The following is an 18,438-nucleotide window of genomic DNA, read 5'->3' on the forward strand; positions in this document are numbered from 1 at the left end:
AAATAATTTGTTTTACTGTTATAAAATGCTGTATATATGTTGGGACTTAAATTACAATTAGCCTCATAGAATTCACACACATACATATGTACAACTTACCAGCTTTATATATCCTTGAGCATCCAAAATTAAATTTTCTGGCTTCAGATCCCTGTAGATCACACTGATGCAATGCAAATACTCAATTGCTTCTGTCACACACCCAACACAGAATTTTGTGGTAGTTTCATCAAAGCTACCTCTGAAAGAAATCAACAATTTTCTCTGTGTTTCTCTGATTAGGAATAAAATAGCATATACGGCAGGCCCTCTTGGTTAAATTCCACTCTATAACAATGTCTGCCTGTCTATCTCAAAGTTATAGCTCCAAGACCATGAAACTTATGGAAACCCTATGGCTGAAACATGATGTGCATACTAAGGAGAAATCAAGTTTGGAAAGGAAAACAAATTAATTAATTTTCATACGTTTGATGTCTACTGTAGTATCTTTGCTAACTAGGCCACAGATCCCTAAATGAGTTGATAAAATTGTAGATAAAGACCTTAATATTTAATTAAATCAAGAAATTAGGAGAAGATGAGGACACAGAAAGGCAGCTAGGATAAGATCTCCAAATGTAAAGATCATTATTGAATATCTCAGTCAGGATTGTCCATGCCATATTACAACATCTCCATTTTCTAGTTGCAATTGTGTAAGCTGGACAGGAAAGAATGCTGACACAAAAAGAGTCAACTCATTTGAAATGCAATGCTGTAAGAGAGCTCTGTAGATACAGTTGAGTCTCGCTCATTCAACGAGACTCAGCTGGGCCGGCAGAACGTTGGATAATAAGGAGGAATTAAGGAAAAGCCTATTAAACGTCAAATTACATTATAATTTTTATAAATCAAGCACCAAAATATCATGTTTTACAACAAATCGGCAGAAAAAGCAGTTCAATACACGGTAACATTATGTAGTAATTACTGTATTTACAAATTTAGCACCAAAACATTGCAATATATTGAAACAGCTGTGGATCCAGGCAGGAGGCAGCCTATGTTGGATAATACAAAACATTGGATGAGCGAAGGCTGGATAAGCAAGATTCTGACACAGCCCCGCCCCCTGGCTGCTGCTGCTGCTGCTAGTTCTCCTCAGTCGCCGCCGCCGCCATCATCATCACCATGTCTCACCAGAGCAGCCTTCTCAGCTTCTTCCCCAAGTCGGGGAGTAGGCGAGGCCGGGAGAGTGACAGCGACGACGAGGAGAGCGCAGGCAGTTCTGGAAGGCCTCCCCAGAACAAACGCGGCACCGCTAACCTCCCGCCGGCGGATTGTGACTTCTGTGAATATTCACCTGGTGATTTAGTTTGGGCCAAACTTGAAGGATACCCGTGGTGGCCATCTCTTGTGTACAAGCATCCAGCAGATGGAACACTTTTCCGGGGGAGAGGAAGAGCATCTCGTATCCATGTGCAATTTTTTGATGATGACCCATCAAGGGGCTGGGTTAGCCTTAGATACCTAAGACCATATGCAGGTTCTAGTGGCAGAGATACCCAGAGGGGAGGTATGTTTTACAGTTCAAAACGTGAGATTAAGAGAGCAATGGAACTGGCAGATGCTGCTATGGAAAAAGATAAAAGTGAGCGACTTGAACTGGCAGTGTGTGACAAACCTTCCGAAAGTGAGGAGGATGAAGATGAGATGGAGGTGAGCGATGATGGTGATGAATTTTCTGCAGCAAAGGGTGCAAAACATAGAAATAAAAGAACAGTTGCACGACCACGGCATCATGTCAAAGCCAAGAAGAGAAAGCTTAATGATCCAGATAGCGATAACGAGGGTTCAGACATGGAGTTTAAGCCTGATGAAGCGAGCAGTGAAGAAAATAGTCCCGGAAGAGGTGAAAGTGAAACTTCTGACACGGAGTTCAATCCGGAAAAGAAAAAGAAACATCATTTTAAAGTCTCTCCTAAACCATTCATTAAGCCAACACAGGAAAAGGAATACAGGCTTCCCCAGAAGGAAATTCCTAAAAATGACACTCTTGATACTTCCACCAGAGAGGTTAATCTTTCTTGTGAGATTATGTATAAATTAGCAAGTTTTGCAGCTCCTGACTGTTACGATTATCGTCCAAATATTAATGGAGGAGGAGAAGATGGTAGTCCATCTGTGTGGGAACATGATAAAATTGAGTGGCTCAAAGATGGTAAAAGGAAAGATGCTAATAGGAGGCGTCAGAATGATCCAGATTATGACCCAAGTACTATTTTTGTGCCAGAGGACTACCTTAAGAACTGTACCCCAGGAATGCGGAAATGGTGGGAGTTGAAGAGTCAGTACTTTGACTGTGTTCTCTTTTATAAAGTTGGAAAGTTCTATGAGTTGTATCACATGGATGCTGTGATTGGGGTTAGCAAGCTTGGACTGTCGTTCATGAAAGGCACTTGGGCTCACTCGGGCTTCCCAGAAATAGCCTATGACAGGTTCTCCAATATCCTAGTTCAGAAAGGTTACAAAGTTGTCCGCATTGAGCAGATGGAGACTCCAGAGATGATGGAAGCCCGCTGTAAATCCATGGCTCACCCGACAAAATACGATAGAGTTGTGCACCGAGAAGTATGCAGGATCATTTCTAAAGGGACACAGACCTACAGTATTCTGGATGGTGACTTTTCAGAGACCCACAGCAAATACCTCCTTTGTATAAAAGAAAAATGTGACGATTCTTCTGGCCTCCATTGTACCTATGGAGTATGTTTTGTTGATACAACAGTTGGAAAGTTCTACTTGGGTCAGTTCCAGGATGACCGCCATTGCTCACGGTTGAGAACTCTTTTGGCTCATTATCTTCCTGTGCAGATCCTCTTTGAACGGGGGAATCCCTCAGGAGAAACACAGAAGGTATTGAAAAGTTTGCTTCCTTCTTCTGTTCAAGAAGGCTTGATTGCAGGCTCTCAGTTCTGGAAGGCATCTAAAACATTAAAAACTCTCATTGAGGAAGACTACTTCCAGGACAAGGAAAATCCAAATAGTGGGGTAGTTCTGCCTCCAGTAATCAAATCCATGACAGCAGAAAGTGACTCATTAGGACTTACTCCTGGGGAAAACAGTGAGCTTGCTTTGTCTGCACTTGGTTGTTGCATTTACTACCTGAAAAAATGTATTATTGATAAGGATATTTTATCAATGGCAAAATTTGAAGAATATGTTCCTGTGGACATTGATATTGGAAAAGAAATAAAGACTAGCAGCATATTTACTAAAACAAACCAAAGAATGGTGCTGGATGGCGTGACTCTAGCAAACCTGGAAATATTGGAGAATGCCACTGGTTCACCGGAAGGCACATTGCTGGAAAGGATTGACACATGCTGTACACCATTTGGGAAGAGGCTCCTGAAACAGTGGCTCTGTGCACCGTTGTGTAATCCTTCTGCTATCAACGACCGCCTGGAGGCAGTTGAAAATCTTTTGGCAGAAGCTGCCAGAGTGTCTGAAATCCGGGACCATCTTAAAAAGCTCCCAGACCTTGAGAGGCTTCTCAGCAAAATCCACAGCATTGGTTTTTCACTTAAGAACCCCAGTCACCCAGATAACAGGGCCGTTATGTATGAGGAAGGCAGATATAGCAAGAAGAAAATACTTGACTTCTTGAGTGCCTTAGAAGGATTTAAAGTTGTAGTTGAAATAATCTCGATTTTGGAAGATGTTATTGATAGTTTTACGTCCAAAACATTGAGACAGACAGTGATGCTCAAATCTAAAAACCCAGAAGGCCGTTTCCCAGATCTAACTGAGGAACTCAAGAGGTGGGATGCTGCCTTTGATCATACTACTGCACGTAAGACAGGTGTGATTAATCCAAAACCTGGCTTTGACTCAGACTATGATAAAGCAGTAGAGGATATAACGGACATTGAGGAGTACCTTCGCCAGTATTTGGAAGAGCAGCGCAAACGGCTTGGGATCAGAGCCATGATGTATTGGGGAGCAGGCAAAAACCGCTATCAAATTGAGATTGCTGAAACTGCAGTTCCCCGGGATTTACCTAATGACTATGTGTTGAAGTCAAGCAGAAAAGGGTACAAGCGTTATTGGACCAAAGATACAGAGAAGATGCTGAACAAGATAGTCAACGCTGAAGAGCGGAGGGATGCAGCACAGAAAGCTTGTATGAAAAGGTTATTCTATGACTTTGATAAAAACAGCAGAGATTGGCAAGCAGCAGTAGAATGCATTGCAGTTTTAGATGTCTTGCAGTGCCTTGCCCATCATAGTCAGGGATGTGATGGACCAGTGTGCCGACCTATAATCTTGCTGCCAGATGAAAAAACACCACCATTTTTGGAACTCGAAAATTCCCGCCATCCATGCATCACAAAAACGTTTTTTGGGGATGACTTCATCCCAAATGATATCTTCATAGGGGTAGAGGATGGCAAGGGGAACTCTGAGACGAAGGCACCGTGCATTCTAGTGACTGGGCCAAACATGGGAGGAAAGTCTACACTCATGAGACAGGCTGGACTGTTGGTAATAATGGCCCAGTTGGGATGTTTTGTGCCGGCTGAATCTTGCAAGCTCACTCCTGTTGATAGAGTCTTCACCAGATTAGGGGCTTCAGACAGAATTATGTCAGCAAGATTCTACTGTACCATGGACTCCCAAAATGATCAGTTAATGGGTGCAGGATCAAATTTGAGCCTGAATTCTCTCTAGAAACCAAACTGGCAAACTTCTTTTTTTACTTTTAAAACCATTACTTTAGACTGTTACATACTTTGGATTTAATATGATATGACATTAGGAAAATCTAATACAGAGAGTCAACCAAGGAAGCCATGGCCTTGGTTATGAGGAAGCTGAGCAGGGCTATTGATGGCAGGATATGTTGCAAGTCTCTTGTCCATTGTTTCAATACATTGAGCTAATTTTATGCCAATTAGCAACAACAAAATTTGAAACTGAAAACATTTAAGGACTGTCCTCTCCTCCCTGTTGTGGGGTAACTCCTTTTCATAGGCAATGGCATATGCTGACAGACTCCCTCTTTCGGGGAATCATAAATATGTGTCATTGCAGAAGGCCAGTCTAGAAGGCCATAAGTGCACTCAGATCCCATTTTATTTGGTACAATATGTCCATCCCTGGCATCATTTTTCCTATACTGTTTCAGCCTAAGGGCTATTATAACCTGTGCCAAATACTTTGATGAATTAATAAAATGGAATGTGTTTTCTTTAATGTTTTCTCCACCACCCAAGTTCTGTAAGTAAAGCTGTAAGAACTACAAAAGCACTGTCTCAGAAAAAGCAATTAGGAGAAACTGTAATACATTTCTAGATTAGATTCCCAGACCTCTTGCGATACCTGTTTCTATGTGGCTTTAAGAGCCATACAATAGGTTCTTAAGAATTCAACCATTCTAATTGAGTGTGGATTTTTTTTTGCAGTATCCTGTTTTTTAAAACCATCCACCTTAATATTGTCTTTTTTACTTTTTTATTAGATTATATGAGTAGAGCAGAACATTACACATTCACATTACAGATAAGATAAAAGAAAAACATTCCCACCTATTTACTCATACCATTCTGGTCTGATATGTATTCTTAGCCTTTCTGTTTCTATAATTGCCTACTACTTATATCTATCTGTTTTTACCTCTCCCATTCCATCTCACCTCCCTCCCTCCGGAAACAGTTGTACCTCTCTTTTAAATATTATTTTATTTGTTTGATCATGAAGATGGTCTGATTTAGTTCCTTATATGTTCCTTTCCTTTTTTTTCTCTGACTCTCAGCTCTTTCCATTTTGAGTCCCAGTTCTCCTTAGAATATCTGTTTAATTCTCCTTTCCATAATGTAATCTTGCATCATATAATCTGCTAAGTGTTCATACTAATTTTTATTTCCCATTTTATAAGCAAAGTAAATAAATAAATAAATAAATAAATAAATTTTCTGTGCTCTTTCCATCCCAGAGCTGCTGAACTTGCTGAACAAAATATCAGCGGTTCGAATCCAGGGAGCGGGATAAACTCCCGCTATTATCCCCAGCTTCTGCCAGTCTAGCAATTCAAAAACATGCATATGTGAGTAGATAAATAGGTACTGCTCCGGTGGGAAGGTAATGACACTCCATACAGTCATGCCAGACACATGAATTTAGAGGTATCTACAACAACGCCAATTCTTCGGCTTAGAAATGGAGATGAGCACCACCACCCCAAGTAGGACATGTCTAGATTTAATGTCAAGGCAAAGCTTTACCTTTACCTTTTTTCCACCCCAGGGCAGCCTTAATATTATGAAAAGTAGGACATATTAATTAAGGGGTTGCAGAAAAGAAGGAGGAAGAGGAGAGAAGAGGAAGAGGAGGAACAGGTGGTTATAACCATCTCTACCTGTCCCTCAGGATGCTCCATAGTTCACCTCCAAGGCAGGCTTCCAAAAGCATGTAAACATACTTGTTGTCTTTGAAAGTTCGGTACAATCTGAAACAAAGCAAAGAGAAAACAAAATAAACCAACGGTCACCAAAAACAAAAGACAATCCCTTTAGCATAGTAGTGATACTTGAAACTTATATAATGTTTTCAAGCATGCAAAATAGATGTCATGGATTATCCCATTCTTATCCTTACTGCAAATCTATAGAGTAGAGGCAGTCAGTTTTCATGGGCCCACACTGTTGGCACATGACACACTTAAGGCCACAGCTCCAGCACCACCATGGTCTTCTGAGGTTGCTTCCACGACATGCGAGTGTGGAGAAGAGCAAACCACTGACCACCTGCTGCAATGCAACCTGAGCCCTGCTACATGCACAATGGAGGACCTCCTTGCGGCAACACCGGAGGCACTCCAAGTGGCCAGATACTGGTCAAAGGACATTTAATCAACTACCAAATTTGCAAAATTTGTGGTTTTTTAATCTGTTTGTTTGTTTTGTTCTGTTAGAAATATAATACAATGGTATGGTTGCTGATGACACGATAAATAACCATGGTCTTGTTGTTAAGGGAAAGTATTGAATTGAGTTAAAATGCGCAGATAATCAAAATGGAGATATAAATGCCCTGTGTTGTTGGAAGACTCCCAAAATGAGAAAGACAATTTTCCTTCCTTCCTTCCTTCCTTCCTTCCCTCCTTCCCTGCCACCCTTTCTCTCATCTATGTTTGTAAAATGCATTTATATATTTCCATATTTCCCAAAGTACTTTAAAGCTGCTTACCAATAATAATAAAAAATTAAGACAGTAACAAATCAAACAGCTAAAGGAATAGGAGATCAAAAACAGTTGCAAGGAGACTGAAATATACCAATGAGTAACCTTCCCACAATGAAATTCAAACATTTAAAAATTCATGTCTTCACATTATATTTTCTAATTTGCTCTTGGCAACTCCCTTTTTGGAAGTGGGAAAGGAAATATATAGTTCTTAAATAAGAAATAAATGGTCAGGAAGGGAGCTATGAATTAATAATTTTCTGCAGAATTATTCACCAAAGGCTTTTTAAATCAAAGAGGATATGGGGTGCAGTGCCCTTTAAAGATGGCAAATTCACCATCCTCCATGTCACCTCTTATAAAAAGTTTGGAATCATGAGTTCAGCTTCCAAATGTCCTCAGCCAGCAGGGTTCTTGGGCTTGTAGTACAAAAAGCAACATTGGCCAGTTCTGTTCTTACATCTAGTTAAGGATCCTGGGATAATTATACAGGCTGAGTATCCCTTATTTGAAATCCCAAAATCTAAAATACTCCAAAATTCAAAACTGTCTACACAGGTGGCTGAGCTAGTGATGCTTTTTCTTTCTGATGGTTCAGTGTACACCTACCATATATACTTAAGTATAAGCTGAGTTTTTCAGCCCTTTTTTAGGCTGAAAAAGCCCCTCCTCGGCTTATACTCAAGTCAAAGTTATTTATTATTTTACATTATTATTTAACTGACACAAAAGCACAGTATGTCACAGCAAATGAGATCTATATGCTGGATTTCATATCACAAAATCACAAGTCAAACTGTTGTTGTTGTTATTATTATTATTTGAAACACAACAAGATTAGTACACAGCAAACAAGATGTGCTGATTGTACTATGTACTATGCTGATTGTTGTATTGGATTCCAAGTGTCTAGGACTATGTGATGTATTGGCAAATAATGCATGCAGATCCCAGTAGGGTGGGCTTTTGCAGCTGACAGATAGTACTTTTGTCAGTGCTGATATTTTTTAAGTGCAGGCCAAGGTCTTTAGGCACTGCACCCAGAGTGCCAATTACTACTGGGACCACCTTTACTGACTTGTGCCAGAGTCTTTGCCGTTCGATCTTTAAATCCTTGTAGTGTGTCAGATTTTCCAGTTGTTTCTCTTCAATCCTGCTGTCACCTGGGATTGCAACATCGGTGATCCATACATGGTTTTTTAACAGGATCGTGAGGTCAGGAGTATTGTGCTCTAGAACTCTGTCAGTCAATTCAGAAATAACTGAGTAGTCTGACATGGTCATTTTCTGTAACATTTTCAGACTTGTGATCCCACCAGTTCTTTGTCGCAGGCAGATGGTATTTGTGGCACAAGTTCCAATGAATCACCTTACATTTATTATTTTACGCAATTTTTATTATTACCTTTATTATTTTACTCTATGATTATTGTTATTACATTTACATTCTTTTACTCTATTATTATTACATTTATTATTTTACTTGTGATTATTACATTTATTATTTTACTTTATTATTATTATTATTATTACATTTATTATTTTACTCTATTATTACTGTTATTATTGCATTAACATTATTTTACTCTATTATTATTACATTTATTTTACTCTATTATTATTGGAAGGATACGTAAGCGCATTTACATTGAAGAAGTTTAGAAAAATGGTTTAATCAGAGTTGGAAAGAATTATCTTAAATTACAGTTTTATATAAATATTAAAAAACATTCAACTTATTGATGCCTCGATTAATGTAGTTTTATTGGTATCTATTTTTATTTTGAAATTTGCCAGTAGCTGCTGCATTTCCCACCCTCGGCTTAATAAATTTTCAGCTTAAATTTGGGTTGGCTTATACTTGAGTATATAGGGTACTTTGTTTCATGCACGAAATTATTTAAAATATTGTGTATAAAATCACCTTCAGGCTATGTTATTGTTTTATTGTTTTGTTGTTTTAAATTGCTTGTATTGTTGTTGTTATTGCTTGTATTGCTATATTTTGGGCTCGGCCTCATGTAAGCCGCACCGAGTCCCTTGGGGAGATGGTAGTGGGGTATAAATAAAGTATTATTATTATTATTATTTGTACAAGATATATATGAAACATAAATACATTTTGTATTTAGACCTGGTTTCCATCTCTGAGATATATCATTATGAATATGCAAGTATTCCCAAAAAATTGGAGAAATAATCTCACAACATAGAATACTTCTGATGTCAAGCATTTAGGGCAAAGGATACTCAGTCGGAATTAATGTTGGGGATAAATTATCATTTGGAAGAAGATAATGCAATGACTCCTGAATGACACTCTTTAATTTCAAAGTGTATTCTCTGTTAAGGGACTGGCTGCAGGTGGAAATGAAAATCATGGTTTGTTACACAGTTAAACAAAAAATAATGTCAGTTTCTATTAACAATCATTAACACAAACAGGAAACATAGGGCAATTTACTTCACAATGAATGGAGAACAAGCCTCTTCTAGAATTCTCTTTTCAGAATGAATGTGTTCCTGCTGTTTGGTATCCACTATGTGCTTTTTCTTGATACATTTCATGGCAAATGCTATGGTTTCATTCTTAAGTTTCACCTAAATACATCAAAAAGAGAAGAAAAAATGATCAGATGGGTTGCACAAAAATAAAGTCTTTCCTTAAAAAATTAATTCAGTGTAAACAGAACAAAATAATATTTTGTTTTTTTGCCATAATGAGGTCTGTGGCCATCCGCAGCAATGATGGAGGCAGCAAGGTAACGCTATCCTCAGGACCTGTCCAGAATATTGTTACTCCAGACTGGCACCAGATTATGGACTATGTCTACAGGAGCCCTAAAACAGACTTCTTGGGAATATAGGACTGTCCATTCATTCTTAGTTGTAGATCCTTTTTAAATCTGGTTTTCTGTACACTTTTTGTTTACCAAAATCTAACTCAAGCTTTTGGGAATCTACAAATTTCTGAGTAAAGACATGCTTCTTTCTATTGCCTGTCTTTGGAAATAATTACAGTGGGGCCTTGGTATCTGTTGGGATTTGGTTCCAGGATCTCCAAAAATCATGGATGCTCAAGTCCCATTCTATACTATGGCATAGTGAAATGGTATCCCTTATATAAAGTTGCAAAATCAAGGTTTGCTTTTTGGAGTTTTAAAATATACATTTTCAAGCCACAGATTGTTGAATCCACGGATACAGAATCTGTGGATACAGAGATCTGACTGTAGTTTTTTGATACAGAAATATGAATCCACTGTAATCATTTTCCTGCCTTAACAAGTACCAAAGTCCAGGTAAAATCTAGCATTGGCACTTGACGGCTGTTCTGATGGAACAGAGGATGGGAATAAAAGAAGGAGACTGCAACACAGCTTTGTTGTTAACCGAAAGCACCACTAAGGGATTCATATATTAAAGTATAAGCTTGGATCAAAGGGTTAAATAAAACATTAGAAGATCAAATTCTTACAAGCTCGACTCTTCCAAATCCACCAACACCCAGAGTAGCAACAATTTCCAGGTTCTGAAATGGGCAAGAGGAAGGAAACTGGTCGACTTTTTCTTTCATCTGTATCATCTCCAAAGAGACATCACTAGGTAATCGCTCAAAGGAAGAAACTCTGCATTAAAAGAAATAAAATATCCTCTTCAGTTCAGTAACAAAAAATAACGCAGCAGTTCAATAACTTTTCAAAAAGCATTTCCTGTAGCCACATAGATTGGCTTAGTTCCCCCTCCTAATGGGACATTTCTTGTGTTCAGAGACAGGCTGTTTCTGATCTAGCAGCAGAATATGCAAGATGAAAGTAATCGCAAACTAGAGACAGTCTTCTGTTTATATGAAACATTGGCCAACATCTTTGGCGGTATTTTCTTAGGACTTAACTGGAATTGACATACTGCAGCTGTATTGGGTTTTTTTTCACCACTGCAACAAGGGGAGATGTCTGAAGTCCCATCTACACTGCCACACAATGTAGTTTGAAACTGGATTAAATGTTCAGTGTAGACACATGTAATTCAGTTCGATGGAGTTAAACTATACTACATGTCTTTACACTACCCATATAATGCAGTTCCAAATATGGTCGTATAGATTGTGCCTTATACATAGGCTACTTGCTGATCTAATTCAGTATTTTTATTTACAGGATTTCAACTAGGCCTTCCCCATAGACTTACTTGGTAATACCAAAAGCTGGATATGGTATACAAAATATGTGCTGTCCATACTATTTTTTCATACTATAGCATACATCCTTGAACTGTGCTGCAAAAAAATTCCTGTTTGCACTCACACAAAATTTATTAATATAGCACGACATTCAGTTCATGGTTCTTTGAACCCAAGAACTATCATTGGTATTTATATCCACTGTTTTTACCACATATGCAAATCATCCATTTAGTATTATATAACCACAGTTACCATATCGTTTGGATTTACACTTCTTCTGTTTGTCTAGGAGGGTATTTATTTTCCTCCATGAAGATACCAGATCCTCTCTGATCATGGAAACTAAGCAAGGTGACTCCCAGATATTACTTGGAAGGGGACTACCAATGATTAACAGGTGCTAGGCTATATTTCAGAGGAAGTAACTGGTAAATAAGAGTCTGGAGAACAAGCCCTATGAGAAGCGACTTAAAGACCTGGGCATGTTTAGCCTGCAGAAGAGAAGGCTGAGGGGAGACATGATGAGGGCCATTATAAATATGTGAGGGGAAGTCATAGAGAGGAGGGAGCAGGCTTGTTTTCTGCTGCCATGGAGACTAAGATGCTGAAAAATGGCTTCAAACTACTGGAAAGGAGATTCCACCTGAACATTAGAAGGAGCTTCCTAACTTTGAGAGCTGTTCAGCAGTGGAACTCTCTGCCCCAGAGTGTGGTGAAAGCTCCTGCTTTGGAGGCTTTTAAACAGAGGCTGGACCATTACCAGATGTGAATTACCCAATGACCCCCGTGGCATTGGTACAACAAGTCAAGTTTTGCTTCTCTTGGATGAACATCTCATTAGGCTTAATGACTAAGCATGATGGGAAGAGAGGAATATGACCTGAAAACTATATGCATACAGTTTACTCAATTGTCAAGAAACATCCTAGTGCATAGGAATGGAAAAGATCTCTTTCCATGTAGAGTAGGCTCGGTAAATAATAATCCACAAAGGTGGAGGGAGCAGTTTATGTCCCTTTGTATAGAAATTAATATTCTGTTTACTTTAAGTGAAAAGGAAGGGCCACCTCCATGTGTGCATGGTATGAACTATCTTTCAATGGGAAAAAATAATAATGCTCATTTGGATTATCTATATTAATGCTCATTCAGATGATCAATTAAAACTAAAAGCATTCAAAAGGAAAATGTGTCTCATACCATATATAGCAGTTGTTCTCAACCTTCCTAATGCTGCAGTTCCTCATGTTGTGGTGACCTCCAACCATAACATTATTTTTGTAGCTACTTCATAACCGTAATTTTTCTCCTGTTACGAATCGCAATGTAAATATCTGATATGGAGGATGTATTTTCATTCACTGAACCAAATTTGGCACAAATACCTGATATGCCCAAATTTGAATAGTGATGGGGTTGGAGCGGAGTTGATTTTGTCATTTGGGAGATGTAGTTGCAGGGATTTATAGTTAACTTACAATCAAAGAGAATTTTGAATTCCACCAATGATGGAATTGAACCAAACTTCGAACATAGAACTCCCATATAACCAACCAGAAAATACTGGAAAGGTTTGCTGGGCATTGATCTTGAGTTTTGGAGTTGTAGTACACCTACATCCAGAGAGCACTGTGGACTCAAACAATGATGAATCTGGACCAAACTTGGCACAAATATTCAATATGCCCAAATGTGAACACTGGTGGGATTTGGGGGGAAATAGAACTTGACATTTGGGAGTCATAGTTGCTGGGATTTATAGTTCACCTACAATCAAAGAGCATTCTGAACCCCACCAATGATAGAATTGGGCCAAACTTCCCACACAGAACCCCCAGGACCAACAGAAAATACTGTATTTTCTTATGGTCTTTGGCAACCCCCCTGACACCCCTTCATGACTCCCCAAGGGGTCCCGACTCCCAGGTTGAGAAACGTTAATATATAGCATAATCTCCCATTGCTATGCTTCTATATTTCTGGCTCCAAGCAGTTGTCCCTTCCCTTGCAAAAACTTCAGCACAAAAGTTAATTTGGAAAGCTTTCCAATTTTGGATTTAAAAGATTAATTTAAGGAAAATCTGGCTGAGATAGTTTAGAATTTTTTTCAAAGTTTCCTTCTATACCAGATATCAAAACTACGTGCAAATGAGCTTCGTTTGCTTCCTACAGTTCTATTTAAAGCATTTTTCTAATAGTACAATTTCATGAGATATTAAATATTGATTGCATTCTATCTCTTTGGGTACCTTGAATCAGTATATTTATAGTTTTATGAAATTGCTTTGAGGTCTTTTATACATTTACAGAAGAGCTTTGAAAAATTATTGGTTGGATTTACAGAATCCCAGTCATCATGGGAGTTGTTTTGGAGACTTTGTACTCCCAAACAATACTTTTTCTAAGCTCTTGTTTACACAAATGATCTGAAGGTCAGAAAATTGGTCATCCGAATACCAACTGCAATATCTTCAACTAATGGACCCATTCTTCACTTATATTAATGCTCATTTGGATGATTTTTAAAACTAAAAGCACTAAAAGGAAAATGAGTCTCATAGCATATATAGCATCATATCCCATTACTATGCTTCTATATTTCTGGCTCCAAGCGGTAATCCCTTCTCTTGCAAAAACTTCAGCACAAAAGCTAATTTGGAAAGTAATCTTAGCCATATATTTATTTTTAACAATAATTTATTGCCTCCTCTGCTTACTGCTCATTACTGCTGCCCTACAGAAGAAAATGTTTTCTCAAGGCAGCATACAAGAAACAATAAGATCTTTACATGGGGATTAATGGGGTGCAGTGGTTTAAGTGATGGATTAGGGCTCTGGAAGAACAAGGTCCAAATCCATGGTCAGCCATGGAAACCTACTGAATTGCCTTGGGCAAATCACACTTTTAGCCGTAGAGGAAGTCAATGGTAAATCTCCAAATAAATCTTGCTGGGAAAACTCATCATGGAGTCACCCTAAATTTGATGGAAGAACTTCCTGACTGTGAGAGTCGTTCAGTAGTGGAACTCTCTGCGTGGTGAGACCTATGAGGTCTCTTCCAACTCTTTGATTCTATGATTCTATGACGGCACATCTAGTTTAAAGCAACAAGAATAATAGAATCACAGAGTTGGAAGAGACTTTCCAGGCCATCCAGTCCAACCCCATTCTGCCAAGAAGCAGGAAAATCACATTCAAAGCACCCCTGACAGATGGCCATCCAGCCTCTGCTTAAAAGCCTCCAAAGAAGGAGCCTCCGCTACACTCCAGGGCAAAGAGTCCCACTGCTGAACAGATCTCACAGTTAGGAAGTTCTTCCTCATGTTCAGGTCGAATCTCATTTCTTGTAGTTTGAAGCCATTGTTCTGTGTCTTAGTCTCCAGGGCAGCAGAAAACAAGCTAGCTCCCTCCTCCCTATGACTTCCTCTCACATATTTATACATGGCTATCATGTATATCATGTATATATGTGCCCACCTCTTTAAGCCGCTCCTCATAGGGCTTGTTCTCCAGACCCTTGATTATTTTAGTCACCCTCCTCTAGACACATTCCAGCTTGCCAACATCTCCCTTCAATTGTGGTGCCCAGAAATGGACACAGTATTCCAGGTGTGGTCTTGTGAAAACATATCATTTCCCAAGAATATAAAACTATACTATGAGAGATGGCATCACATGTTTGAAGTGCAGCTCTACCTATAGTGATACCGTAAGTCCAAATTGAGTTGTCCTAAACTGGTTTGATCAGGGGATGGAGGAGTGAAACTGAGGTCTTATTTGAATCTGTGGAGAATAAAGAATTTGCCAATAGTCTGAGAAGATGAATCCAGTTGGTAGGCATTTGAGTGTGGGAATGGAGCTATCCTTGGATGCATTAAGCTACCACAGAACAGCTGGGAATATCCATTTTGTAATGAGATACTGGATATGCAAAACTGGAAAAAAGCAGCTATACTGGCAACCTTCTTAATTGCATTAATGTAAAACCCCTAGAAGCTATCACTCAAAACTGTATGCAACCAGGATTAAGATTGCATATAGGTAATTTTCTGTGAGAAATCTCTTTGCTTAAGGAAGTTTTTGTTATTTTCCATTTTCCATGAAAAGAATTAAAAAATAGAAGCACTCATGCAATGAAAGGATTTGAAAGCTATGGAGTATATAGGGAAGCATCTCTGCAGCTGAAACAGAGAGACAACCACTCTGAGTCGCTTTGGAGAGAGAGGACGGGTTATAAATAAAGTGTTGTTATTATTGGGTTGTTGTAGGTTTTTTTTGGCTGTATGGCCAAGCATTCTCTCCTATCGTTTCGCCTGTATCTATGGCAGGCATCCTCAGAGGTTGCGAGGTGGTTATTATCATTATTATTATTATCATCATCATTATTATTATATTGCATCGCTAGAGCAGAGCTCCCGGTGCAGGCAGAACTCAAGACCGACAGGTCACAGGTTCGAATCCGGGAGAGGCAGATGAGCTCCCTCTATCAGCTCCAGCTCCTCACACGGGGACATGAGAGAAGCCTCCCACAAGGATGATAAAAACATCAAATCATCCGGGCATCCCCTGGGCAACATCCTTGCAGACGGCCAATTCTCTCACACCAGAAGCGACTTGCAGTTTCTCAAGTCGCTCTGACATGACAAAAAAAATGCTAGAGCAGATATATTGGAAAATAGACAAGGCAACCACATATGCCTATTAGCTAACACCTCAGTATTCTAATATCTGTTGCCCTTAGATATTAGCTTTATGTATGTATGTATATATGTATGTATGACATTTATATGCTGCCCTTCTCACCCCAAAGGGAACTCAGAGCAGCTTGCAAGATATATAAACAATATATTCTATTATTAGCATAGTACAATATCAGTATTATAAATTACTATATTGTACTATACTATTATACTGTATGAAACAGCTACATCTAAGAGATTGTAACATTTGGCAAAGACTATGTTAGGTTTGGCTTCGGCAAGTATCAAAGTGGGTGGAAACGTTGACCTAAGTATCAAAATCAGAGGTGCTGCGGCATTCTATGAATTTTGAACAAGCTCACTGCCCAAATGTAGAAATGAGATCTGTACTGTCTACCTTTTCACATCAGGTTGCCTTCCCGGCAACTTTGAGCATCAGATAAATGAAGATGAAGACTTACTGTGCGTTCCTTTTTTCATCATCACGAGCGAGAGTAGCCACGTAACCCGCAAGATAAGCCTGGAGTTCCTCAAAAGTCCCAACGGTTTGGTTGAAGGTTCTGCAGGCACAAACAAAATGAAGAAACGTACTAGCACCCTACTGAAATATCATATTTCCATCCATTATGTCATATTTATATTAAATTGTTTTTCCAGTTAAAGATTCTATACAATACTAGTACAGGTTGAGCATCCATTAGCCAAAACCTGAAATGCTCCAAAATCAGAAGTTGTCCATGTGGATTTGGCACTATAGATGAGTCCTAAGGAAGGGATGTGCAGCTTTTTTTGGCACCAGCAGCTGCAGATGATGCTAAGGTATGGGGAAATGCATGTCAGGAACATGCATTTGCAGACATACCACCAATACCTGTTATACACTTGCAGACATACCACCAATCTGGGTTGTTGTAGGTTTTTTCGGGCTCTATGGCCATGATCTAGAGGCATTCTCTCCTGACATTTCTCCTGCTTCTATGGCAAGCATCCTCAGAGGTAGTGACGAAATGATGCAGGCGAAATGTCAGGTGAGAATGCCTCTAGACCATGGCCATATAGCCCAAAAAAACCTACAACAAACCAGTGATTATGGCCATGAAAGCCTTCGACAATACATACCACCAATCCTTTTTATTGATGTGAGAGAGCAGAGAGCCTTCTCTCAATCCCCTCACCAAGAACAGAAAGAGGAATCTTTGCTCAATGAGACTGAGTGCCAGGGATTCAGCAATAATTCAAATTAATGGGGGATACACTTAAGGTCTTGCAGTTTCCAAGTTGTGTGCACCCATGATACCCCTTAGGATTTATACAGCTTACACAAATTAAAGTTTCACTGATTTTAAAGCACCAATAAATCTGGGTTGTTGCAGGTTTTTCGGGCTGTATGGCCATGTTCTAGAAGCATTCTCTCCTGACATTGCACTTGCATTTATTGCAAGCTTCCTCACAACCTCTTAGGATGCTTGCCATAGATGCAGGCAAAACGTCAGGAGAGAATGCTTCTAGAACATGGTCATACAGCCTGAAAAACCTACAACAACCCAGTGATTCCAGCCATGAAAACCTTCGACAATACACCAATAAATCATGTGAATCCCCAATTCAGTGAGACATTTCAGCTTTTGCTCAAGAACTATTTCACAATTGCACACCTTGTATCTGTTAAGGTGGATATACAGAATGTGTTTCTCCCCTGAATGACACAGAAACCTTTTTTCAAACCTGTGCTGGTTTATAATCTCAAAACACATTGGCCCCTTCCCTGTAATCTTTGATAGCTTCACAGCAATCAATGTCACAAAATGACTACAAAAAGAGGTATCATAAAAGTAAATATGATTATAAATATGGCAGGGGCTGTGGTGGTATAATGGGTTAAACCGCTAAGCTGTGAAACTTGTTGACTGGAAGGTCAGCAGTTTGAATCTGCGGGACAGGGTGAGCTCCCACTGTTAGCCCCAGCTTCTGCCAACCTAGAATTTAGAAAACATGCAAATGTGAGTACATCAATAGGTACTGCTTCGGTGGGAAGGTAACAGTCACACTGGCCACATGACCACAAAGGTGTCTACAGACAATACCGGCTCTTTAGCTTACAAATTGAGATGAGCACCGACCCCCAGAGTCGGGCTCGACTAGACTTAATGTTAGGGGAAAACCTTTACCTAAATATGCCATCAGCCTGCAGATTATAAAGAGTATCACCATGTAAAAGGAATGTACTATTGCTGATATATAATACAGTCATGCTGGCCACATGATCTTGGAGGTGTCTATGGACAACGCAGGCTCTTCGGCTTAGAAATGGGGATGAGCACC

At 39.3% G+C, this 18,438-nt stretch overlaps 2 protein-coding genes across 2 annotated transcripts in view; one reads left to right on the plus strand and one right to left on the minus strand.

Moving 5' to 3' along the window:
- The window catches only part of PRKG2 (protein kinase cGMP-dependent 2), an 83,734-nt gene that overhangs the window by 12,959 nt on the left and 52,337 nt on the right, over positions 1-18,438 (minus strand). Inside the window, exons 10-14 of the mRNA XM_060779342.2 lie at positions 16,578-16,676; positions 10,709-10,859; positions 9,695-9,831; positions 6,404-6,493; positions 100-241 (exon numbers count right to left, since the gene is read on the minus strand). Coding sequence (XP_060635325.2) covers positions 100-241; positions 6,404-6,493; positions 9,695-9,831; positions 10,709-10,859; positions 16,578-16,676 — 619 coding nt within the window. The remainder of the gene's footprint in view (positions 1-99; positions 242-6,403; positions 6,494-9,694; positions 9,832-10,708; positions 10,860-16,577; positions 16,677-18,438) is intronic.
- Positions 1,110-4,716, plus strand: LOC137097050 (DNA mismatch repair protein Msh6-like). The gene has a single exon (XM_067468350.1). The coding sequence runs from the start codon at positions 1,174-1,176 to the stop codon at positions 4,714-4,716; it is 3,543 nt and encodes a 1,180-aa protein (XP_067324451.1). The 5' UTR covers positions 1,110-1,173.

Source organism: Anolis sagrei, chromosome 5 (assembly GCF_037176765.1).
Source record: "Anolis sagrei isolate rAnoSag1 chromosome 5, rAnoSag1.mat, whole genome shotgun sequence".
Lineage (NCBI taxonomy): Eukaryota > Metazoa > Chordata > Lepidosauria > Squamata > Dactyloidae > Anolis > Anolis sagrei.